Source organism: Bombyx mori, chromosome 1 (assembly GCF_030269925.1).
Source record: "Bombyx mori chromosome 1, ASM3026992v2".
NCBI lineage: Eukaryota > Metazoa > Arthropoda > Insecta > Lepidoptera > Bombycidae > Bombyx > Bombyx mori.
This window is the reverse complement of record NC_085107.1, coordinates 16,729,191-16,755,948: the sequence shown is the minus strand read 5'-3', so window position 1 is coordinate 16,755,948 and position 26,758 is coordinate 16,729,191. Positions and strand designations below refer to the sequence as shown.

The 26,758-nt window shown below is 33.7% G+C and overlaps 2 protein-coding genes across 23 annotated transcripts in view; one reads left to right on the top strand and one right to left on the bottom strand.

The window, feature by feature from the left end:
• Positions 1-7,365, bottom strand: part of LOC101737229 (uncharacterized) — an 83,192-nt gene extending 75,827 nt beyond the window's left edge. The window contains exon 1 of one of the 3 annotated variants that reach the window (XM_062670494.1): positions 7,236-7,365. The gene's annotated coding sequence lies outside the window, so the exon portion shown is untranslated. Of the gene's footprint in view, positions 1-4,013; positions 4,613-7,235 lie in introns of those variants that run through there. The other 2 variants (XM_062670498.1, XM_062670503.1) reach the window with 2 other exon arrangements.
• Positions 1-26,758, top strand: part of LOC101744007 (coiled-coil domain-containing protein CG32809) — a 305,604-nt gene that overhangs the window by 105,754 nt on the left and 173,092 nt on the right. For 13 of the 20 annotated variants that reach the window (XR_009973960.1, XR_009973961.1, XM_062670432.1 and 10 more), the window contains exon 3: positions 11,737-11,772. The exons of 2 other annotated variants lie outside the window; for them this stretch is intronic. Coding sequence is in view for 15 of the 18 variants with exons in the window: in XM_062670432.1 (XP_062526416.1) it covers positions 11,737-11,772 (36 nt within the window). In the remaining 3 variants the exon portion in view is untranslated. Of the gene's footprint in view, positions 1-9,983; positions 10,330-11,736; positions 11,773-23,776; positions 24,171-26,758 lie in introns of those variants that run through there. 5 more of the 20 variants (XM_062670437.1, XM_062670436.1, XM_062670396.1 and 2 more) reach the window with 3 other exon arrangements.

The window sequence follows — 26,758 nt, the reverse complement described above, 5'->3', positions numbered from 1 at the left end:
GGCAGGCGACATTTCGGTACTTATTTTCAAGTATTAGAATGAGGACAACGCTCAAATCTTCAATCGAGCTTGAGAGAGACGCTTTTATTAATTGATTAAATTTGCATTTTGAGGTTTTTGTTTGATTTTTTTTTAAATAACATAATGAATAATAAAAAAAACTTTTATTTTTATTTTGATTCAATAATGGTACTATTATTGGTAAATATTTAACGAAAATACAAAAACTACAACAACCACCACTGAATTTGTTTATTAATATTAACTATTCAAATATTATAATAAATTTGTGTCCTAAAATGTCTACTGTTATATATTACTCACTACATTATCTATGCGCATCTATAAATGTTATTTTTATTATACGATTTTATAACCATTTCATCGTGATAAACACTTACTCATTAAGTCACCCACGCACTAGAAATATGATATTTATCTGATCTTTAAACGTCCGAACCCCATTGTTATATCAATTACGCCTTTGTCTACACTAATGTAGATCGTAATGTACTTTTATCTAACAAATCTAAAATAAAATACGACCCGTTTCAAGATCGAAGATTAAATATTGATATATTCTAACCCTTCAGTGAGATAGACACGAAAGCTTTCCACCCTTATCATAAAATGCTCTACTTGACGCTAGAAAGGCGCATAAAGGTTCTCTTTGTGGACCCAAAAGTATTCCCTTTGTCAACCCATACGGGCTAACATTGACAGCATACTAGGGTACCGCGTTCCGAAAAACGCTCAAGCCCGTAAAATGTACAAAAATATTTCCTCAACGATATAAAACGTTTCATTTTATTACTTTATCCTTTACAATTTACTTTCTAGTCTGAATAAAAAACGCGCTAAGTTAACCTTTTTGTCTACTGTATAGTGTCAATAACAACTCAAACATCTAGAGTCTGTGGATATAGTTATGTTTAAAAGCAATCTGTGGTGTTGGATGTTTCGTAGAAAGCTCACGACCTACTTTGGACTTATGGTGACCGACATCACTCTTACGGGCTTGCGCTTAGGTTTCCTTTCATTAGCGCGTTAGGCTTTATTGAGGTACACCAGTGTTTTCGAATTAATAGCTTTCATGAAGTTTTTGTGTTTTCATTAGTTTGCAAGTTCTTTAAATTTGATTTAGATTTTCGGTGTAATCTGTTAACTGTTAAAGCTGGCAACGATGTACTTTTTGTTAAATAAAAAGCTGTTGGTCGGTGCCTGATATTAGTTTTATTTCATGGCCTTTTAAACAATTTTAATATTTATTTATTACTATTAGTATTATATGTACTGAGAGAGAAATGTTATATAAATCGAACGTCGTATATAGTATGTTTCAAAATCACAAACAAAAGACATGCGTAGGTATGTGCTTTCAAAAAAAGTTCAAATACAGGATCAGGGATCAGATATTCGATTTCATAATTTTACGCATGCTTTAAAACACCACGATGTCATGTTTCATATTTCTACTAATAATCTTTGTCATTCCCCAACAAAAAGTTATTTAACCTATTTTATGTAACTTTGTTTGGATACAAATAGATACTTTTTATATATTTTTTATATCAATGATTTAGTAGTTTTATAGTATTCGTGAAGAAAACTGAAGATTTGCATTAAGCATGACTATCTTAAATCTGTTCTAAAGATTAATCAGAGGCAAAGTAGGAATTATTAATGGTTTTTGATAATATTTATGGAGTCAGATTGTTGCATCAGTACTTAAATGAAATTACGATTCGATAATAAATTAATTTTGATGTTGAACATCGTTATGGATAATAATCGAAGGCTAATTCTGTATTATTTTAAATAAATGTATTTAAAGATAGCAAAAGATCACTTATAATTGAAAATTTATTAAAAACCATTTAAATTTAATGTTAAACTTTAACTCGCATTTTAAAAACTCAAAACGACATGTATTTGTCTGAAATACTAGAATAAAATTTTCAACAGATGTTTACACGTTGAATCTATAACGATGAATTAATAATATACCAATGTTATAATAAAATTATTATACATAAACAAACATTGGTTTCAATTTAGAATTTTAGCTATACCAAATAATAGACCCTTACGAGATTTAGTATACATTTTTACTAGGAGTTGATATATAATAAATACTGGTATAGTATTTGTAATTTGTCTAAAAAAAAAGACCTCATATAATATACTGTAGTAATAATATCCACTACATTTTACGTCACACATTCACTCGTAAATAAATCTACTACAAAAACATTTCAACCGATACCCAAAAATGTCGTAGTCGTAGAAGTGCTACGAGATTGCTACGACCTTGAGGGAGTTCAATATATTACTATTTACTCGTATATCTCCTTAAAGGCTACATTCGTTAGCCTACGAAGCTTTTTTGACACATTGGAGATCGTGGTAATTTTGCTGTCTATCATATGACTAATTAGACAGACAATCAGTTTCACTATTTATTATAGTGAGCGCGGAAGCGCTAGTCATTGCCTGAGGTATGTGAGCGGCAGGGCGGGCGAGGTAGACCAACGTCAAGCTAACTCAGTCTGTCGTCGACCACCGCGGCGGTTGCACGATTTAGTTGTTCTTGTCAGTTTGTTCCAAACATACACGAGATAAAATATCTTAAAATGGGTTCACCAATTACACGACCAGTGTAAAATGTAATTTACGATGTGCACAATTTTTTTTCTCAGACCGTAATGAGAATTGTAGCTGAAGGAAATTCGAATCGGAAAAACCAAAACGTAAACCTAAAGAAATAAAAAAGAAAATCCACATTAATGATTTCGATATGGGGGTGATAAAAAATCAAAACAGATAAATAAATATATTTTTTTTATAATGTACTATAACAGTGATTTTTTTTTAATTACATTTTTTTAATAACAGTTTTTTTTTAATTTTCTTATTAAGAAATGTTAATTTGCTTATAAAATTGTTTTGTATCGTAAATAATTAAATAAAATAAACACTTTTGAATATGCATTTTTTGTTTAACCAAGAAATAGCAAAATACAATATTACAATTAGGTACCCATTACATAAATTCTAACATGTTATTCTGAGATTTATCTGCACTTAATATAATATCGCGTGCGTCTTGTCAATCGCGCTCTCCCCCGTCTTACCCCGCCACATACCTCAGGAGATGACTAGCGCTTCCTAGCACACTATAGCAAATAATTCAGTATAAAAACAAAAAATAGAAGTAGAAATATGAGCAGGTGTGTGAATTTTTCAGGTTAAGCTAATATCAACTAAATAAATACTAAGTTAAATCAAATAAAATAAAATCAAGATTAGTAGATTGTAGAAGTAGATTGTTCTTATTTCATGCATCTGGATTAGTAAGTATTTTAGAAAGCTAATTACTTAACGACACGATGACACCTGCTACTTATTTTACTTTAGGTTTTCTACTATAAATATTAAGACACATTTTTCATCATACTGTGAGATTAGTTGCATGCGATTATGTTCAATGATAATAGATTGAAACGAATTGGCCTACATTAGCTTATAATATGATTATTTGCAAATTATTTTAGACAAAAACAATTAAAATCAAATATCTTTGAAAAAGAACTGAAAACTTCTTAGAGTGGATATATTTGGCACAGTTCTTTTTTTAATAACACATTATTACTCAACTATCGATTATTTAAGAAATCGTATACTGTTAGTTTTATTAGGTTTTGGTCTATTCTTAGGTCTTCTTAGGTTTCCGTACCTATTTAAAGTAAAATAAAGCTTAATCGTCGATCAAATATTTGATTACCTTGACTGATTTACGGCCCAGTGCGATACCCGATCGAAAATAATGTGTTTATGATTATTTGCTCTTTGTTATCTGTCTTTACTGGGATATGAACTTATAATGAATTCATGTGTGGATCTATTTTCAAGCACAAACTCCATCAGACTGTTAATTAATTAAAAAGAAAACTATTAAATGTATGTCAATCTAAATTAGCATTATTGTCATACTCTTCATGCAGAAAGCTCACCTGGTCGTAAGTGGTCACTAGCGATTTGAGTTTTGAACGTTGCGATCATCCCTAATAAATTCAACTCTATATAAAATATATCTTCCTAAATATTAAAAAGATCTGAGTTCAATTAATTTCATACAGAATTTATTGTTGACGAAACAGGACTATTTTCTGGACAATTCGTCTAAATCATGTCCCGTCCTTTGAAGCAATTCTTCATTCAGGATATTTGGAGGAGTGAAGGGCTGTGCTACTCAGAAATATACGATTTCTTTTTATTATATATTCCTATACTGTTTGTTTATCTTTCTAGCTATTAAGTACATAGACTACATCATAAAAGTGGTAGGGTTACTACTTCTTGAACATGAAAATTGAACGGTCTTGAGACATGATTACGTGTATAATTTTCTTTCAATTTGAAATCATGTGCTTAATAAAACGTAATAACAAATGACTATGTTTCTTAATTGCGTAGATTTTCTTATTTTATGAAGTTAAATAATTCAGCTTGCAATTTGCGAACGCCATCTAACGGTAAAGGTCATATTTAATGGCGATGCACCGGTTGCATATTTCCGACGTGTCCCTAGTTCCAAAGGCTTCCGCTACCGATGAGAGAAAATCTGGCGCCAGTTTCGACACTCTAATTGAAGAAAAAAAAATTCCGAATCATTACTTGGAATAACGAATTTAATTGTAAATTAACTGTATTAGTAAAAAAAAATTACAACGGCAATATATACATACAAACTATTGTTTTTGGAAAAATTCTTTTAGTGCCATCTATTGATGGGTACTACCACTGTATGTTTACCGCGAATGACTTTTTACAGCAATATAACAGAGTGCACTGTTATCGCGCAAATGCGAATATCATCCCTTTACACATATTATTATCCAGAAACACTGTTTTTGGAATAACTAAAAAAATAGCTGATTAATAAATAAAAAAACAACATGAATAGTACCTTTATGGGTGTTTATAATACCAAAACAGTTCAAGCTTGTGATTGTTTTAAGACAAGAACGAAAAATCTTGTTTCAATAGCATTTAACATGATTACTAGGTATATTAGGTCCTCAGTCTAAACTTACAGAATTAATAGTATGATTATGAAAAAGAATTTATATTGAAATACCTAACATTAAATAATACCGTCATGGAATGTGGCTGGTACTGTATTTTCCTAAAGAAATTAAACCGTTTCAATCCTTTTAATTTATTGAATTTTATTTAAATCATAATGATACTGGATCTTTTTTTTAATTTAAATAGATGCTACAATTTGACTACCATTGTCATTCCGTTATTTTCATGAAAATTACTGAAATGATTATTTAAAAAAATCAACCTATCATTTCCTTTTAGTTATCTGTTTATTTATTCGACAATCATAGACCATAATTTATAAAATTTGCTTTCAATAACACACGCTTTGATACTCTTAAGTAATTATCTAAAATCTGATTGTATTTATAATTATTGAAAGAATGGGTTTAAGTCGTATGTTTAACTCTGTTTTAATTTAACAAAATTCATTAGTTAATAGTACATAAACAGAGCTATTTATATTTGGGGGTTGGTTTTAGCTGTCAAATAATTTTAAATATCAAAACAATGTCAAATGAACTTTATCTCTCTCTCTCTCTTACAACCAACGTTATAACAAAGCTGAGTCTTATTTTTACGATACCAGGCTATTAAAAAATAGTTACTGTTACTGAATAATTAAAAACTGTAACATGTTTAAATTTTGAGAACAGTTGTTGGTTTTTAAAGAGCATTTCATTTGGTTCCTATAAAAAATTGGTGGATTTTTTTTATGAAATTTTACTTTTTCATGATATATCAATTTACCTAAACATCAATGTTCAAATCACCAAATTAGAATTTAAAATTTTCGTTATTTCAAACGATTTTCTTTACGTTTCATAATATAATATTCTCAGGCAGATTGATAGCAGTGTATTTGTTTTCTTTAAAAGTTTTTGTATAAACCTTAATCGAAACCTTCAGTCGATCTTCATGGAACAACTTCCAAATATATCTTCCTAATTTTGTTGTCCTTTCTATGATGAATTTTATATGACAGCTACCTTTTTATCTGAGTAGACTATAGTTTTTGATAAGTAACATCTTTCTCTGTAAGAAAATATTACAATATTTTAAGAAATAAATATATTAAACCGGAAATATTATTTTTCAAAAAATTACACAACTCGAATGAAAAATACCCGAAAATTTAGTTTTTATCGCAATATACATATTATTTTGAACGCATATTACAAGAAATTTGAGTTATATAGTGACTTCTCTCTTATAGTTTGAATTTTACATGTTTCATACCTAAGTCTTCTAAAATTATAAAAAACTCTTCCAAGCCACTTTCAAAACCCACGTTCTAATTTTAATATCGAGAAATTACCTTATATTTACCTTATGTTTTTTTTAACAGAGCGGGTTATATATTATTATTATCGAAAAAATACCTAAAATAGAAAGCTATGATAATGAAATAAATTCATATCAAAAATAAAATTGCCGAAATCACCTTTATAATCATCCGATGACTTTTTACGGTAATACTATTTAAGCTAAGCTGCTATTGAAACATTATCAAAAAGAAACGATTAGATTTAATTTTGGACAAGGAGTGCTAAATGGTGAAATCAAAAATAAAATGTGCCGAGTTTCCATTTTTTGTTGATGATATCACTAAGAATGATCTAAAAATGATTAAATTTATGAACTTCATTCTGTAACGCTAAACCCTTAAGGTACTCAAAATGGCGGACATTCATTGTTAATAAAACGCAATCATTGGAAAATATTTATTCAGTAAATTTTTACAACAAAACATTCGTTATTATTTGTTTCATTGGAAAGCTAGATGTATGAAAAAAATAATTAACAACTTTAATTTAAAAATCGCAATTGCGCATCACCCAATAAAGGGCCAGTCAACCACGCAACAACTATGCGCAAGCAAGGACCAAATCAATACTCCTTATCTGAACCGCTTTTACAAAATGTAAATTTTCATGTAACTACACGAATGTTTTTTCTATAGCTTTCATCACAATTTAAGAAACATCAGCACATTATTTTTAAATTTCGCCATTGCCACATATGTTTAATTTTGATTTTTGCACTTAAAATTCCGCCTAACATTCAATTTACACAGGCACTATTCAAGTTTTTTATTTATTATTCTATTTAATAATCTTATTTACCTGATTTCCAACTCCAAAGATCGCGAGATTTCCGATTTATGTGTCGAAAACAATTATAAATGCAGAGCTGACGCGACACGATGCCGCTTCCTGTGCCAAGCGAGATCAATACATCATAACATTGCCCGGACGGTGTTCCCAGGTACTCCAAAGTTACCGCAACTTTTGCCATAAATCACATCGAGATTTTAGTCAAATAGTTGTATTACTTTTTATTGGTATGAAAGATAACTATTTTTTGTTACTATTTTTAAGCAAAGACAAACATTATAGGAAAAATATTAACAAAAAACCGGATTTTTCGAACCTGTTGCTGGGATGCCACCCTAAATATCCAGAAACTTTCCGCTTTAGGAAAATCGACTCTACGGTTTGTTATTAGGGTTTGGATTTCGTTTAATGTTTTTTGACGTTTACGGCTTTTACGAACGTGACGAAAAAGCCGTAATGAAGATAATAATATGAGAAATCGGCATTTGACGTAAATTTGCTGTAATTTTTTTTCTTCTCAAGAACGGCATAAATTAAAATACTGCAGCTTACCACCCCGATATATGTTTTTTGACGAGACATAATTTTTAAGTATTGAAGTAAAATTTTTGAATATTTTTAGTTTAAAAATTATAGATGTTATATTAGAGGTTTTGTTTGTGAAGATCTTGGAAAATAGCAATACGACTAAAATTTGTTTATGATTCATGCACTTACCACAGCTTAACGCCAGCAATGAAATGTCTAAACTTTGCTATAACCTTGAACGAAATGTCACTGTTTTGACATTGCAACTGTCAAACTAACTCTGTAACGGGATAGGTACTGTGATCTCGTGGGAGCAACACTAGATTTGAGATAAAACGGTATCTAGCGAAAATCTGTAGAACTAAAATTTTCCTGCGCTGAAAGCTTGCAAGGGGATGGTTGGGGTTGAATAATGCAACTGCATCGCAGTACCTCGTCGTTTCATGAGAGGGCGCTCTCTCAAACTTAAAGGGAATAAGGGATATACCAAATAAATATTATGTTCCATTTAAAAATTGTATCAGATATAATCTAAAAATCACTCACTTTTTATAAATCTCAATAGTCTCATTCACAATATTTAAGAACGTTATTAATTTGTCGTTACGGTGTATGTTATATGGCCGATTTAAGATAATATGTAGTACTAGAATTAAAATAGCCACTTCAAATCATCTGTACAAGCTTTCGGTCATAATTCACTTCAAACAATTGAGTGTACCAGGGATGGGTTTGTATCAGGGGCCACGGGTATAGGTTTTCAATTTAAAAAAAAACTCTAATTTACTTTATCCTATTTATTGCACAAGATTGTAAATTATTCATGCGTTTGTAATATATTTTAGTATATTGAATATTAAAACAGATAGATAGAGTGCATTCACATTATTTTATATGGTCTACTTTTAGGTAACTTAATTATTTTTACTCCTACCTACGCCGAAAGTTCGATTTTCCTCCCGCTGTACAGGGAAGAAAGTGTAACTTTTCCTCCTTGGGTACTGACAATTGCGCATGCGCGTTAATGTCTACGTCTGCTCTCACGCACCTAAAATTCTCCGCCATTGTTGTGCTCAGGTAATTTGCATCTGACCGAGATCTTGTAGCATAACATGATTGGCCCACTTTACGAGTACACATCGTACCTTACACGCGTTGATTTAAAATATTTGATCGTTCTTGTCACTAATTAAGGAAAAAAAATTATAAATATTGGTCAATAGTGAATATCGACTATGATTTTCTTGTCATGCATTATTTCTTACTTTCATCTATGTCCCTGTTTTCCATACAATGCAAAACACGTTTTCAATAAGAAATATCTAAAATCAATTTAACCTATAGAAGATATAGTTCAACTTTATTTCAATTTTATATTTGAATAGGGAAGAAACGATCACCGGCTTCTTCCAATCATATTACAAGTACTGTTGGAAATGTCACTTTCAATGTTTTCAGATTTCCTATTTTCTGTATCACAATTGTATTGATAATACATATATTACTCATGAATACACACAGTTCACTTAAAATGAGGTCCGACAAATTTATAACAGGGATGTGTAACGTTTTATTCCTTGACTGTTTGCTAATAGTCAGGTTATACGACGCACTTAAAAAACGATTTAGATTGGTTTTCTAAATTTATTATGTTGTTCTGTATTTGAAGACTTGGTGTTTTTTTATTATAAATCTAAAAGTAGTGTGTATTAAGTTGTGTAAAATGAAAAAAAAATTTGTGTTACATTCAAATAAAATGATAAAAAAAAATTATATCGCATTTTAGTTGAATATTTAGCCTCAATGCTTTTAATTTATCGCATTTTTTGGTTGGTTTTTATAAGTTTTAATTTTTCTAATTAGCTTTTTATTTATCACTTCATGGATGTTGGTAGAAAAGTTTATTAAGCAGTTTGATGAGCATTTCCTTTCTGGGTACCATAGTATTGTACTAATAGTACAATGGTCTCAAACAATGATTTTATTTTGTGTTAAGACGTAAAGCTGCTTATACACGACACGAGATTAAATTCAAGACTAATTACGACCGGGGCGCAAACTCAGAACCCGTGACATAGCAGTACAACCAGGTAACAACCTGGATTGAATATTTTAGGTAGTTAGGCAAGATGAAGCGGCTAGTGTTAATGTAAAGATTTGCCCATAGTAGATACATATATTGTTCATCTAAATTTGCATTACGTTGAATACTATGGCTTTGCTTTCTAGATTTACGTCATCATCTACTTCCAAAGATATAAGAATAATTTCAAAACATTCGGAATTGATCATAACAAACAGTACATATCCATAATTATAAAAGTGAATACATAACAGTGATATTAATGAACTTATATTACAAATAGTGAACGATTAGTGAAAATTTTACATGTTCTTCGTTCGTAAAACGAATCTTGTTTTTGTGAACCGTTTATTAGTTAGTATAATGTGTGCAAGAAATACATCGACATTTTAAAGCCTTTGAAAATGCTGAGTCGTTGGAAAAGCAAAGATAAGTCGGAAAAATCATCGAAGTCCGGCTCCGGGAAGAAAAAGAGAAAAGGTCGTGACAGCGGTAAGTGTTTTCCTTCAATTGTTTTTGATAACTTCGACGATTCATACAGAAAGAAACGTGTAAAAGTACATCGAATTAATCGATAATAAAACCTTGGCGCCCTGTGAGTTTCACCTACCTGGTTGTAGATGTTACGTGCCACTCAGAACAATAGTATTATTTTTCCAATACTTTGGAAATCGATACTACGCCTCTAAACGATTTAACCTCAATTAAACAAAGTGAAAGTCGAAGTCTGCATATTGGATTTTATTTTTATTGCACTAACAGAGTGATCGAGCTCTGATTTTCCTGGTACTCAATGGCTACTAGAGTCTATGAACTTCATAAAGGATTGTTGACATTCACCTTGAAACAGGAAATAGAAAGTTTTAAATTATTATATTGTCTGGTGGACATATATAAAAATGAAGCATCAGAATTTACGTGAAGTTAGGTAATTGTTTTGGGAGCTTTAAAGCGTCTGCAAAGCAATTCGGCCGATGGAAAGTGTCTGGGAGTATTGACGACTTATTTTTAAGGATATTGCCTAATATATACGTAAAAATCAGCTTTCAGAATTTACGTGAAGTTCGTAATAATTTTGTCATGGTCCAAACTTGATGCCCCATTATTGACTCCGAACGTCTGCCTTCGTGGACAGGGTGAACTGTGACCGAGGACATTTCGCCTTCTGTTTCACGAGGGAGTCCATAATGGAATGCCAACATTGTGACAGCAATGATCCAATATCCTAGCAGTCGAAGTCGTCGTGGCCTAAAGGATAAGACGTCCGGTGCATTCGTGTTGAGCGATGCATCGGTGTTTGAATCCCAGGAGGGTACCAATTTTTCTAATTAAATACGTACTTAACAAATGTTCACGATTGACTTCCACGGGGAAGGAATAAGATCGTGTACTAAAAATCAAACCCGCAATATTATAATTTGCGTAATTACTGGTGGTAGGACCTCTGGTGAGTCCGCGCGGGTAGGTACCACCACCCTGCCTATTTCTGCCGTAAAGCAGTAATGCGCTTCGGTTTGAAGGGTGGGGCAGCCGTTATAACTATAATGAGACCTTAGAACGTATATCTCAAGGTGGGTGGCGCATTTACGTGTTATATGTCTATGGGCTTCAGTAACCACTTAACACCAGGTGGGCTGTGAGCTCGTCCCCCAATCTAAGCAATAAAAAAAAAAGTCATCCCCAAGGGGACGGTATGACGCTCAGCTCAAAAAAAAAAGGTCCCCATGCTCACATGATTCCAAACCCATAAGAGATGAATTTGCGAAACAATGGCCTCAGGCTGATAGATTTCCTTTGAAAGCGGTCGTGCAGTTGTTAGTAAATCCAACCTGGCTGATCTCCAAAAATATCTCATTTTATCCTTCTCGTTTTCACTACAAGCTTTTTCCTTTGTTTCAGAAGATGACTGGCACGGAGATAGCTCTCGGATTGATGGTATGTGTTTTAATATTATAGTATTTACAGAGTTTGCTTACAGTGAACTACAGCTATTGCGACAGCATAATTGATTTAAACTTTTTGAAACAGAGAACTATTCTAAATTTAAGAATATTATTATGAATTGAATGCGTGCGTCATCGTCAAATTTTTTTTACTTTTAAAAATTAAATCTAAGTCTCTCCCGAACTATAAAAACTATACTTTTTGGAATAATAATATTTTTCCATCTTGTTCAGAGCTCAAAGAACGATTATAAAATACTAACTTACACAGTTAGTTATTTGCTTTTTCGTGAAGCTCCGAAATACGATTAGTGTCAAGTAGTTTAGGGGTTTTGACTTTCACTTCGTTCGCGTTTATAAGTAATTATTTTTATAATTAAGCGATCAATAATTATATCATAAGGGTCAATCATAATAATTTCGAATCGGTGCCGAATATGTCATAAGCCGCGCTTGTCCTACTTAACAAGAACTTAGAATCCTCCTGGGTATATCTTAATTACTAGGTCATAAAAGAAAATTTGCAAGTATAAAATTATATTCCAAAACTTTAATATTAATTTAGCAATAACGATGGTTTCTTAGTTTTTCTCTATTATATTTTAATTCAATTATGCATTTGGGCATCTTTTATCGTAGCGTTATTATGTATGTACGTATTATATCCACCAGTGGACATAAGCTTCTCCCAATTTACACCACTGAGCCCGGTGTTCGACTTCGCGCATCCATTTCTCACCCTCCACCGGCCGTTGGCCAGTTCACCGTCTCCACTGGTGGTAGGACCTCTTGTGAGTCCGCGCGGATAGGTACCACCACCCGCCTGTTTCTGCCGTGAAGCAGTAATTCGTTTCGGTTTGAAGGGTGGGGCAGCCGTTGTAACTATACTGAGACCTTAGAACTTATATCTCAATGTGAGTGGCGCATTTACGTTGTGGATGTCTATGGGCTCCACTAACCACTTAACACCAGGTGGGCTGTGAGCTCCTTGAGATATAAGTTCTAAGGTCTCAGAGTAGTACCTACCCGCGCGGACTCACAATAGGTCCTATCACCAGTAACAAGAATGTTTTTTGGATATATTTTACGAAATAATGAACATTTTAGTAGCGCTAACGCAAGCTATAATTTTCCTCTAACTGGCCCCATCTAGGCTGGCTTCAGATAGCCTGCTTACCGAGAGGACCGGTGTGCGTGGCGCCGACGTCCACCGATCCGGTATCCCGAGGCGAAGGGTGAAGGGAGAGATGTGCTCCGCACTAAGCACTTTCCTTTCCCTCCTTTGCCTTTGCCATGAGTTTTGTCGTATGTGAGGTTCAGACGTGGGTTGTTGAGCGACAGGTGGATTTAGTCAGTTAGACTCCGACATTCCCCGTCCTTCATCCCTAGTGGAAGGCGAAAGTCAGCCCCTTTCCTCCTGATCAAAAAAAAAGCTATAATCTTCAGTTAGTAAACATTGAGAATAATCGAGGATCATGCTAATGGTAACATGTTTGTTTTAAAAAATTTAATTGCAATAATATACTTCAACAATTAAGTTTCTGAAGACAAACGATGTAGTTATATTATTGTCTCCATTTGTAAAGTAGTCAGTAATAGTACCCAGAAATATCTTGGCGGATTTGTGATCACTCGCAAGTAATGGGACAGTTCAAATATAATTTCATTTTGACTCCCGAGGGTCTTATGTAATTAGGATTCAGTCATCGATGGATTAACTCTATCCCTGTGGTATGGAATGGCGTATTATAGAATTATCTTAAGAGCGCATTGTTGCTGAACGGAAATTAATTAATTCAATTCATCCTATAATTGTTCGAGAGAAATAGTTTCAGAATACGAGTACCTATATATTTCTAAAGAGACACAAAATCGATAGCCGATATTAACAAAGCGCAAATTTACAGTATATGAATTCGAAATACATTTTAAATTCCAGTTACCAAGTAATATTTCAAAAAGCTGTAAAATCTGAAACGTCTCTTCGCAAATGCTGTTACAATTTTGCCTTTGTGCACTCACTGAGTGTGAAGCTTTGTTCAAAAGTTGGCCGTTGTCAGCCATATGCCAAAGCAACTCTTTGTTCCTTTGAACCCTTTTTATCAATTAATATGTCTTCAATGAAATTTTAAATAATTGTTCTGACCTAGATCAAAGGATTTTTATGAAATGTTCTCAGTTCTGACGAATAATATAGTAGTCTGTGTAAAAATCATTCGCAAATGTTTGATTTTAGACGCTCGTCAAATTTATCTAATTTTTTAAAATTCTTGACAACTAATTTATATTCATGGGTACGTGTGTACGTGGGTACGTGGAACTGCTCTTTAAAGTACATTTGAAAGAGTGATCGTTAACCAATATCTGACAAAAGCCTTGATACTTAGAACAACCTTATTTGTACGTCTAGAAAGTAATTTTTGTATTCACTAAGTCTATACTGAAACTCGTTTTGATAAATTATTTATTTGTAGTGATCACATACTGACTTGAACTATTAAGGAATAAAGCTTAGTAAGAAAATATTACCCAACAAAACTCGTAATTCTGACGGCGACTTTTACGCTTACACGTCTTGGAAATATTGGCTTATTTTAGTCACAAATCTGCATAACACACGTTTGTAACAACAACAACGTTTTGTGTTAGAGTGGAACCGTGTTGTAAAACCCGGTCATCGTTCTCGTCGAACCCGTCGCTTGCGACAAAGGGCTCGGCGAGTAAATTAACCCACAGACACAGCCCACTGAGTTTCTCGCCGGATATTCTCAGTGGGTCGCGTTTCCGATCCGGTGGTAGAATCTGCGAAGCACGGCTCTTGCTAGGGCTAGTGTTAGCAACGTCGTCAGGTTTGAGCCCCGTGAGCTCACCTTCGCTTCGGAAACCGCATAACATCCGGTAAGCCAGAGCTGTCAACGCCAAAAACAACAACGTGTAGGTTAAATATACAATAGATGATATTTATTAATTAATACGCTTTTATTAGCTTCATACGTATGTTAGTATGTAACGGAATCTTTGAACATGATTTTGATCTCCTTCAAAAGATCGGATTAACTCGGAATTTGGCATACTTATTGAGGACCGATAACAATTCAATATTTTAAGCAATTTGATCCGTTATCCTTACTAGGATAATCAGGATTAGCGATTTTTTGTTTCCTGAGACCCGGAGTGTCTGTCAAGACCAAGAAGGGAAACTACCAGGCGCGCCAATCACCTATTTCCACACCACCATACCAAGATGAAATTTGACAAAATTGAAAAAAAAAAAAAAAACAACTAATAACTAAAAAAAAAATTTTTTAAAAAAACAAATAAAAACATTTTTATAGAAAATCCAACTAAAAAATAGAAAATAAATTTGAATTAAAAATAGTGTAAGAAAAAATGTTTTTATTTTAAAATAAGGGTAGGTTGCATGGTATTAATAATATCCTGAAAAGCACCTCACGCTTTTTTTTACAATAAAATCATTTTTTCTTACGTTCTTTTTAATTCAAATTTATTAAAATTTATTTTCTATTGTTACTTGGATTTTCTATAAAAGCGTATTTTTTTTGTTTTTTTAAACTATTATTTATTTAAGCTGTAACATGTTAGAGTGGATGACAGTAGCAACTGCGCAGATATAAAGAAATTAGAAAACGACTTATAAAACAGATTGTAAGTTACTTATCAAGATCCCTGTACTGCGGGGCCTGCGTGGTGCCGTCTCATACTACCTAAAGGGCTCTGCAAATATTCCTTCACACTCCGACCCATTAAAATATTTTGTATCTCATACGCATATCTGAATACAGCTCGTATTAGTTTTGTAGAATTAGGAGCCTGTAGACATCTCTGTTCAGAATTAAATTCATTGCCCTAGAGGTCCGTTTTTGTACCTATCACTACATAGTATAAAACAAAGTCGCTTTCTCTGTCCCTATATCTGTCCCTATGTATGCTTAAATCTTTAAAACTACGCAACGGATTTTGATGCGGTTTTAATAGATAGAATGATTGAAGAGGAAGGTTTGTATGTACAATAACATCCATTAAATATTGGATAAATCAATAATAAATTACAGTTTCCGAAGCGAAACGAGGGCGGGTCGCTAATTAGACTATAAAGCTCTTTGCGGAGTATCCACTTATATCAGAGAGGCGCCACTCTTTTTTCTTTGTATAGCAGGCATTAGCATTTAGCATACAGTATATATTCGCATATAACATTAATGGTAGAACATTTTAGTTGAGGCTTAATCCTTTAACCAAATGTGTTCAGCGCTTTATGTCCGTCGTCTTAGTATTAATTAACTTTAAGCATTTTAGTAACATAGTATAACCAAGATTAAAATATAGTGAGTGAATTTCAAATCGGAGACTTCCTCTTGACGGACCGAGCAAATAAACTAGAACGCTCCGGATCCATAGTTCAGACTAATCGAACTTGCCCCGGGACGCAATTGTGTAAAGTTCCTCAGATTTCCAATCAAATCAGTTGAACGTCTCCGCCGTGGTTTTAATTAATTTAGAAAACCTTACGTATAATTCAGTCAGAGCATAGTAATAAATAGTTTGATTCCCAAAGGTAAACAATTACGGAAACACAATAAATAAAGGCCAATGAAGGAGCTATCCTATTGAATAAATTAATATTTAAAAGTTAATGAATCTCGCAAACATTATCCGTTTAATTTTTTCGTAGCTATGTCTTCTACCTGTACAATAACTAATGGGTTTGTTTATTCATCGAGAAAAAAATATCAGCTCAAAACATGTACGATTTTGTAGAAACTAGTTTCTTTATGTCTACAAAATTGTCCTTTTAATATGGTCTTATTTAGAGCCGTTAAACATTTGTTAGTGCCGGTGTAGGTACAATAGACTTAAATTAACTTGTAGCGCCTCGATATTACAAAGTTCAACTAATTTTATAAGACCTTAAAAGATATCCTGACAGTAAACTGCGTCGGCAACAAAGTAATAGAGCTAGGTATTTTACTTAGCACAGAAATTGGATTTGGAAACATATATTATTATTAAATAATAGTTGTCCCAGTTTTCAACCTGGAATTTATAAATGCTTCTGGAAGAAATAATTTACACAATAGCGCAATATTGTGTAAACATAATGAAAATACTTGGTAAATTTGAAAACAATCTTTGCAACTTCTAATCCATACAAGAGCTCTCATCTCTCGAACACGTCCCAGTTTCGAATTATTAACAGACTAAACCTTTCTATGAAACTTCATAAAATAATTGTCTCTCAGTCTCTCGCGTCATGCATGCGAATATATGCATTACAATCTTGATAATTAGGTGTAATATCCATCGAATCAGCTCGAAAGCATCTTGCGCGACAATGACGATCTTGACTGGCCGTAACTGGCTGTGGCATCGCTTGTTATACAAGCACTTCGAAACCATACGAGTATAACTTGCGGATTTTCGAGAAATGTTCTAATTCTAACTTAAGTGAACTACTTAGCCATGTTACGATCATCGATCGCATACATATGCATCGCTCATAATAAACATCAGTATGGAAAACGTGTTTGTGTGTATTCTTCCAAAAATAAATTATTTGATAAAGTCTAAGTGACATTGTTCGATACCTACTTGTATAAAAGCAAAATTTCCGGAACTTGTTACTTGTTGATTTAGCTTTTGGGCCAAAATTTCTTCCATTTGACGTCGCTCCGGAATTAGATGTCATACCATCGTATGTCACCGATGTCACAGGCTAAGATAGACTTGATGAGGTTGCAAACAAACAAATATACCTACTTAACAATTTTTAGTACTAGAGTAGTGAGCTATATCACGCGTCGTTGTGACTTCTGCTAATTTATTATAACAACTGTCCAAGTTTCAACTGAATCGGAAACGTCAGAGTCAGTCGGAACTTTTCTGTTTAAGACATACATCCGCTTATTAATTGTATATATAGATGGTAGATCGCCAAAATGACCTTTTTCAATAGGGTTCTCCCAGCTTTCGGTATCAGTATAGTAAGCGTTCAAGCTGCACTGGTCCTAGTGACACAAAATACCAAATACTTAAGATGTGTCAAAGCTCTCCTATGCTTGCACTTACAATTTTTCGGGTCAACTGTATGGATACCGTTGTAGTTGAGTAGTTAAAACTAGGTCTAAAGAGTCATTTCAGGACCCATGCTAAAAATCCGTGATTGCTTTTTTGATTGTTTTTTTTGGAATGGAAATCCTTATGCGACGATGCGGAGGGGTACCCTAACCGGGAAAAAACGTCCGTAACGTAAGATTTTTATTAGTAATGCATACAGTATACGACCTAATTTTATAATAACGTACAAATTAGTAATGCACACAGTGTATGACTTAACTTTGTAATAACGTACAAAAAATAAGATATTTTGGAACGATGTTTCTTATGGGACGACGCGTAGGGGTACCCTAGCCGCGAAAAAACGTCGGTAACGTAAGATTTTTATTAGTAATGCACACAGTGTACGACTTAACTTTGTAAGAACGTACAAAAAATAACATATTTTTTTACCATTCATTGACCACGATCTCAGAGCGTTCGCTTGCGTAATACACTAACTCTTAAGCAAACAACCGTCAATGAAGTGTACCACAATAAGTTCGCACGTTACCGAATGACCGTGGGTTTGTTGCGAAACCTCCAGTTTTATTTTCATTATACCTCGAGTATAACTTAAAATTAATATTTTTATAATAAGGCACTTCGTTCCTATCCGGTGTCCCACGAGACCACAAATCTTTTTTTTATCATTCATTGACTATGATCTCAGAGGCTGTATACATATATGTAAATTACCTGATTATGTTATTCTTGAGTTAACGATTAACAATGATTAACTACTAAACAAACAGTGAGCATTGAGTTAAACAACAAAAATATGGAAATAGCCATCCAGGAATATAATGAGATCTTCAATAATGTACTGAACGAAGTTTTCACTAACTCAATCCCACAATTTCCGAAATAGATTACTGCTCGCCTATATCATATCAAGCCGCTGTGGCTATCTCCAATTTCATTAGAATCGCTTCGGCCGCTCGTTCGTAATCGGATAGCTAAACCTATCGTTCAATCCATCAACATATGTCTGTAAATATTCACATGACAAAATATCGGCATATCGAGTAATAAACAAAATGTGTATTTCTAAAGATCGTGATGGGGGAACGAGCTCGCGCCCCACCTGTTGTTAAGTGGTTACTGATGCTCACAGACATCAACAAACGTAAATACCCCCCCCCCCCCCAGCACCACCATATGTGACTACTAAGTCTGTTATAAGGTACGACTGCCCCACCCTTCAAATCGGAACGCCTTCACGGCAGAAATGGCCGGGATAGTGGTACATACCTGTGCGGGCTCGTAAGACCATCAGTATACCCCGAGTGGTAAATTTATTTTGATACAGGACTTTAGAAGAGTAATTAATATAGACAGCGACATGCCTGTGCTCCTATCATTGTTGATGCTAGACAAGGTAAAAGTTCGAATCGTAGTAAGAAAGTAGTAATTATTGAGAATTAAGCATTCCAACTAATTATTACAGAGAACCTGACCTCAATCAGGGTCAAACAGCTGAATGTATATAAAATTACTTTTCCCCGCTAAATAATAAAACGTTTCGTTCAAATTGACTCTTCCAGAATCTTCTATCAAGAATATCAACAGAGCTTTCATATAAAAGAGATTTTATTTATTTTATTTAGTTTAAAATAAATTGTAGAGCGTAGTCGACAAGTTTAAAATACCATGTTTCATGTTTACTGACGGCAATGAGTATTTGAAACTCACATATCGCAGTTAGAAGAGAATAGTCGCTGTTCCATGATGGATTTTCAACCTCCTGTATCAAGACAGGGTGGATAGTTAAAATTATCCTGTAATATCTATAAGTCGAAACTCATATGAGAAAAACATATTCACCAATATGTTATCAATTTTCATAATATACCGTTAGCTCTACAAACCGCTAGACCATTTCATTAATTTAGTTTGCAAACTCAATCTTCCAGCAAACTTAGAATAAGCTTCCGATATTGCAATGTGAAACGGTGCTTCAGATCTTTATTGAATATCAGGAATTCCATTGAAAATATGAATCGTGTTGTATAATAGATCATGAAGTATTTTTGTTGTTTAAGAAAATCGTTCGCACCGCATAGTTGATACGACAAAAGCTCATAATAATATGTGGAGCAATTAAAACCGTTAGTAACAAAAAAAAGTAAAGAAGAAGAGATAAATTAAAGTAAAGACTTTGTAACATTTGATTTGATTAGAACGCACGGAGGATTGTGAGATTTTGGATAAGGATAATCTAAATTTTGGATATTCGATACTCGATTTATGAGTTCCAAAGGACACGCCTCCAGTAACATACAAACTAAAAAATATATAAATTAATGAATAGCTTTCGAAACTCAACTTTCGTACGGTCACTACTTGTAAATATTAATTATTATTTTTTTTTTTTTTATGTACAGACAAGAAAGAAGACATAGTACAGAGTAATAGGAAAATTATGTACAAAGGCTTTTATGTTATAGGGGCATACAAATCAAGGAAATTGTAATTATCTGAAATACAAGAATACTCTTGTGGTATTTTCAAATTACATAAATTTCGGTGTATATTTAAACGTTGCTGGTGGTAGGACCTCTTGTGAGTCCGCGCGGGTAGGTACCACCACCATGCCTATTTCTGCCGTGAAGCAGTAATGCGTTTCGGCTTGAAGGGCGGGACAGCCGTTATAACTATACTGAGACCTTAGAACTGATATCTCAAGGTGGGTGGCGCATTTACGTCGTGGATGTCTATGAGCTCCAGTAACCACTTAACACCAGGTGGGTTGTGAGCTCATCCACCCATCTAAGCAATAAAAAAAAACATTAATTATTTTGGAGCCAAACAATAGAAACTCTCAACTCTCAAATCTAGCTACTGTGTCAGAGGGCATTTTATAATACATATCAAAATTTTAAACTAAAACATAATTCCAACAAAATCTTTCGCAAGTCAAAAGTAATCTAAAGTATGAAAACTTTCACTTTCTCAGCGCGTCAGACCTAGAAATAACAATTTTTATACACAATTTTGAATAAAAATGAAACATTTCTCACCTTTGCGTCAAAGCAAAGCTAGTTGCTCTTGGTAATGCATTTTAAAAGCTTCATCTCGTCACTTTCCTTCGTATTGCTCAAGGTTTCTCGTAGCTATGTAAGTTTCTAGGTCAGAAATGTCATCCAGTTTTCTATTACGAATACACAAATCATTATATTTTTATTGTACGCTGTGATAAAATTTTCTTGGGACTGAGACGATTGAATGAATTCAAGCACTAGGTACTTATTGTTAAGTGATTACCGAAGCCCAAATTCAAAGTAATGTGAATGCGGCCACCCACCTTGACTATTATGGTATTTAGGCACTTTTGATTTTTTTCGCGTGTCCTATTTTAATTACACGATATTCGGCAAAGAGATTGATGGGGCTTACGGCGGAGGTGTCACGCGCCTATTAGGGAGAGGGCTGCTCGAAGTGCTATTCGGAGGGCGACCCCTTTTGAAGAGCAACGCTGTGCTTTTCGTGGGGTTGATGTCGATGCACCACTTCTGGAACCACTGTCCCATGGTGGTTACTGCGGTCAGGAGTCGCCGATGCAATAACGACTTCTTCCTACACGAGTAGTAGATAGCCGTGTCATCGGCGAAGAGCGCTAGATGGGTCTCCGGAGACCGGGGTATATCATTGATATACAAACTAAATAATAACGGAATGAACGGTTCGACAATAATCTTGTATGATGAGCACGAATCTGTCTAGCACTCCCATGTTATACAGTTTGTATATTAAACTGTTGTGCCAGCCTTGAACGTCTTCGCTATATCGAAGAAGAGGGCTACGGTCGGGATGGCAGTGATAGCTAATTCTCCATTAGCTTGGTATTGTTCGAATGTTCACGTATCGTACCCTATTTATAGGTAAAATGACACGTCTACTGTTTGTGTCAGAAAATTATCTGTCCGTCCACATTTTATTAGTATTAAAATAACGATAAAAGCAGTGGATTCATGTATATTAAAATACGACCATACATTTACTACTAATAAGAGATGCATTGGAAATGAATCTGACAATATTATTGTATACCTCATAAAAAAGCCATGTATGTATATTATTAAACTAGTGTTAAGAATTCTTGTACGTGTTTGTATTTTAAGAGGCTTGAATAAATATTATTATTATTATTATTATAATTTAACTGATAATTAGCTTATGTGGTAGTCATACAAAATAATATCCTTAAGCAATACGCAAGATACTGGCAACATTTTTTTTACTATCTTCATATTACTTTTAGCGTTTCAATAAACAGAATAACGGTATTAGTTCTCAGATATCTCTATACAATCTACAGAAGATTTTCAATTACGCAGCCCCGTGTCAACGTTGGCATTATCCGGTTTCAGTAATCGCTTGGTGAGGTATCAGCTCACAAGTACTTGTGAAACATGAATCAAAGATTGGCTGAGGGGTAGTAGGAAACGTTTTAAGAAGGTGACTATTTAGTAACTAAGAATAGTAATTTCAGATTGACATAGCAATCTCTATATAAAAAAATAAATTGCTGTTCGTTAGTCTCGCTAAAACACGAGAACGGCTCGACCGATTTGGCTAACTTTGGTCTTGAATTATTTGTCGAAGTCCGGAAAAGGGTTTAAAAGGTAGTTAATATGAAAATGCTCGGAATTAAATAATAATAACAATTTTGTTTTCCCTTTGATGTCCCCCCGTCGGACGGATTCCTTTTGTTTGTGTCTTTTATTTATCGATTGAGCCACTACGAAGTCGGCCGGGTCAGCTAGTATATTATTTAAATGGTTATGAGAATTTACCTCCTTGTAAATTCTAATTTATAAAGCCACGTCAAATGTAATTTTTCTACATACACTTCTATTAACTTAATAAACTTGATCATTGAAACGCACAGCCAAAACCATTTTAAGAAGAACGCTGGTTGACAAATCCCTTTAGACCTCTCTTTGTGCAGTGATGCATTAAGTGCAGGTGTCTAGGTAGATGGTTGCATCTTAACGCATGCGCTTCTCTGAGAGAGAATGGGACCGCGCGCCCTTCAAGGCCTTGACCCAGATGCAGCTCGAAGTAGTTCAGTATTGTCAATTTTGTAAAAAAAATTAATCATTGATACGTCTTAAGGGACGAAATTATTTTTAAAAAAATAAAAAAAATCTAAACGTATCAAGGATTTTTTTTAATTTTTTTAGGTCATATACATAGGTGAACTTTAAAGTAACTTTAACACTTAACGATTAACATATTTTTAATATTTATTTATTCTAAACAAAATAAATAACTAGGAAAAAAATATAATTAAAGAGTTCTCTCTATTTTTTGTCACGATAATCTATCTGTCTCATACATACTTTTGAAGAGAAAAAAAGGTAAATTTTGGTTTTATACCCATTGAATAGTATCGGGTAAAAGAACAAAATATCAATAAGTCAAACGACTTATAAGAAACAAATTTTTTTTTGTGAGCTTCGAACGAGAAAGCACGTGTGGTCTGGAACGATAATGTCTATTTTCGGCTGACGTTGACCACTTTTACGTGTACCAGATTCTGGATACGTTTGAAAACACAGACACTATAAATAATGTTGTAGTGCGTTCCTGTAGTTTTATTTGAAGACTGATCTAGTTTAAAACTAACAACTGTTTACAAGCGGCCTGCAGTACGCGCTGAAATCTACTACGCTGCTATCCTCCCGAACGTATCGCGGAGCTGCACTCGCGCTCACGCGTATTCCTAAATAATAAAAAAATATTTTAAGTTTTAAATTTATATTTTAAATACGTCAATAAAATAATTAACAATGGAATCGTTTTCGCGGTGCTTCGTTTTCATTTCGAATGGTTTTCGCGTAAGTTTGATATGAAAAATAATAATAAATACTTAAAACTTTATTTTCAAATTTGGTTATTTTTCGTTCATGTTTTTGGATTATAATTTTTTTTTTGGTTTGTTTTCCTCAATTCAATTTCTTATAAGTATTTTGTGCAGCACCTATGGAGCGCAGTCGAAAATTGTTGTAAAGTGTGCAAATGCCTACATGAAACACTTCCGTGTGGCTTGAACGAGAGCCAGGACAATAATTGTCATTGCAATAATAATTCTGTGGAAATTATTGCAATCAATGAAATACCGGAAGCAATTGAAGATTCATTAGTGGAAGTCTCGGCGCAGCATATTTCAATCGATTCTGATGCCGATATGACCACCTATAATTCGACCTCCAATTCAGACAATAGTGCCCAAAGCATCCAGGGAAATCCTGGGTCCGCCGCCGAATAGTAAGTATCATTTGCATTTTTTAACGTGTGCGACGCGAAAATTAAATGTTCTAGGCATTAATACGAGCGATAGTAATTTCCTAGATAAAATACATCGTGATATTACGTAGACGAATAATGTTACAATCTTTTTTTTAACGCTTGCTCTTCATTTTAAATCTATTATTAATATCATATTTCGTTTGTTTGGACTGTTTTTATACATTGTGGTCCTTAACTTCTCTATTAAAATTATTAAATATTGTTTTGTTTTTAAGTAACGTTTTTTTTATTTATATATTTGCATCTCAGGAGCGTTGGGTTACTATTAAAATTATATTCGTAAAACGCATAAGTTTCTATCGCGAAAACAATATAGATTTTATTTTCAGATCATTTTTTCATTTTTTTTCTTATAACACCATTAGATCTTCTTTCAGAACTTTTGCGAATTTTTACCTTTACTTTTCGTAAAATTTACCAAGAAAAATAATTGCTACTAAACTGCTGGTATAAATAGATGGTTCTATTTTTTAAACAAAAAAAAAGGTATTATATATAAATCTCTTAAAAGATTTTATCAGAATAAAATCTTAATTCCAAAGCTTCTATAAACAATATTGTCCTCTGTCGTCAAAAGTTGGTACGCAAATATGTAATTGCAAATTTAAGCAGCATGTTAAAATTTTGTTTTCAATTTAAATCTGCGCGACACCCGCTTCAATATAATCCATTAATGAAATGTCGATTTCCTACCTAATCTTTGGTAGCCCAAGGGAGTATTCCGGTTTCAAACGGCTCGGTAGCTGAGCTCACGGACTTAGCCTGAGAGAACTGCTAACGCTAGCCCTAGCAAGAGCAGTGCTTTGCTGAATCTACTACCGGATCGGAATCGTGACCCATTGAGATGATTCGGTGGGAAACTCAGTAATGCGTCTATGGGCTAGTTCGCACGTCGAACTCTTCGAGTACGAGAATTGTACAGTTTGTAAATTAATCCTTTGTGCCAGTCTTGTATATAACCATAAACTTAATATTAATACGCTTTGCCATCTGCGCGAGTTGCTTCAACAAGTTGATGCATTTCAGGCACTTCATCGAAGTTTTGCTGGCCTTTGCTAAGTTAAAATGAAATACATTTCTTTCTACGATTTTTAGAATGGGATAATTATTGAAGAGGAGATTTAAATTGCACCTAAGAATTACTTATAATGCAAAAGTAATTAAAAATTATCCGTTGGATAGTTTTTATGCGTAGATGGGTGAACAAATGCACGGTACACCTGATGTTAAGTGGGTACCAGAGTCCACAGATATCACTTTTTTTCTTACTTATGGTGATAGCCTTGAGAGGCTATGTCAGCGTAACCTGACAGGGTTAGTGTAGTAACCTCTTAGAGCAGGGCAGTGTTAGTAACGTCGTCAGTTTTGAACCCCGTGAACTCACCTACTTGTCAGGTTACGCTGACATAGACATCTGAACGTTACCTGACAAGTGAGCACATGGGACTCAAACAAGATGACGTTGCTAACACTGGCTCTTGCTCATGAGAGAGGCATGAGTTCTAGCTCTCGTGGATATACATAGTACAACGGCTGCCCCGCCCTTCATAACGGAACGAATTACTGCTTCGCGGCAGAAATAGGTAGGGGAAGTGGTACCTGTGCGTGCTGGCTTACAAGACTACCTGCCACCAGAAATAATGCAATCTTTATATTTTTCGGGTTAGATTTTTATTAAATGATTTTCACCTTACATCGTGGAAGCCATATGTGAACTTGTGTGACCTTTGATAGAAAAATTGGGATCTGACCACGGGTTTTGAATATCTGTATAGTCGCATCATTCTATACGAGTACCTCTAGTATCTTATCCTCTAGGCACCGACGAGTTCTACGACTTCACGTATTGTGAATGCGATGGGAATTTTTTATTTACTTATTTAAGAAATTAGGTGAAAAATATAAAGGTTATTTTAAACGTCGTTTCCTATACGAAGTATCTTTGCTATTTGGACCGTATGCATTATTTGCAACATTTAAGTTATAAACTATATATATATATATATTAAAAACTATAAGAGTATTTTTAGTGTAGGCTTGCCTTTCTCATAGAGTACTACTAGTAAAATAGTCAAATAATCGAATCTAAAGACTAAAGACTTTTATCAAAAACAAAGGTTCAGGATCAGTCTAAAATTTTCTTATTTTCTTATTTTTACTGGTGATAGGACCTCTTGTGAGTCCGCACGGGTAGGTAGGTTCGAAAACCTTGTAATGAAAGCTCACTTCTATTTCTTTTTTTTTTGTACATTGATTGAACTGCTTTTTTGTCCTTTGTCCGAGTATGAATATTATGTATATATTTTTAAATGTATATACCTACATATATTCTGATAGAGTTTGAGTTCAGCTGCCCTGTGTGACTTGTCCTCGGCTATTATTTTTACTTAAATATATATATATATATTTAATATTATATATATATATATATTTATTTTATTAAATAACATTTTTGGAAAGGATTGAATTATTAAAAAATTAAATTAAAAACTAGTTTTCACGAGTCACAATGTCTATGATACAAGCCACAAGTGGTTAAGGTTCCA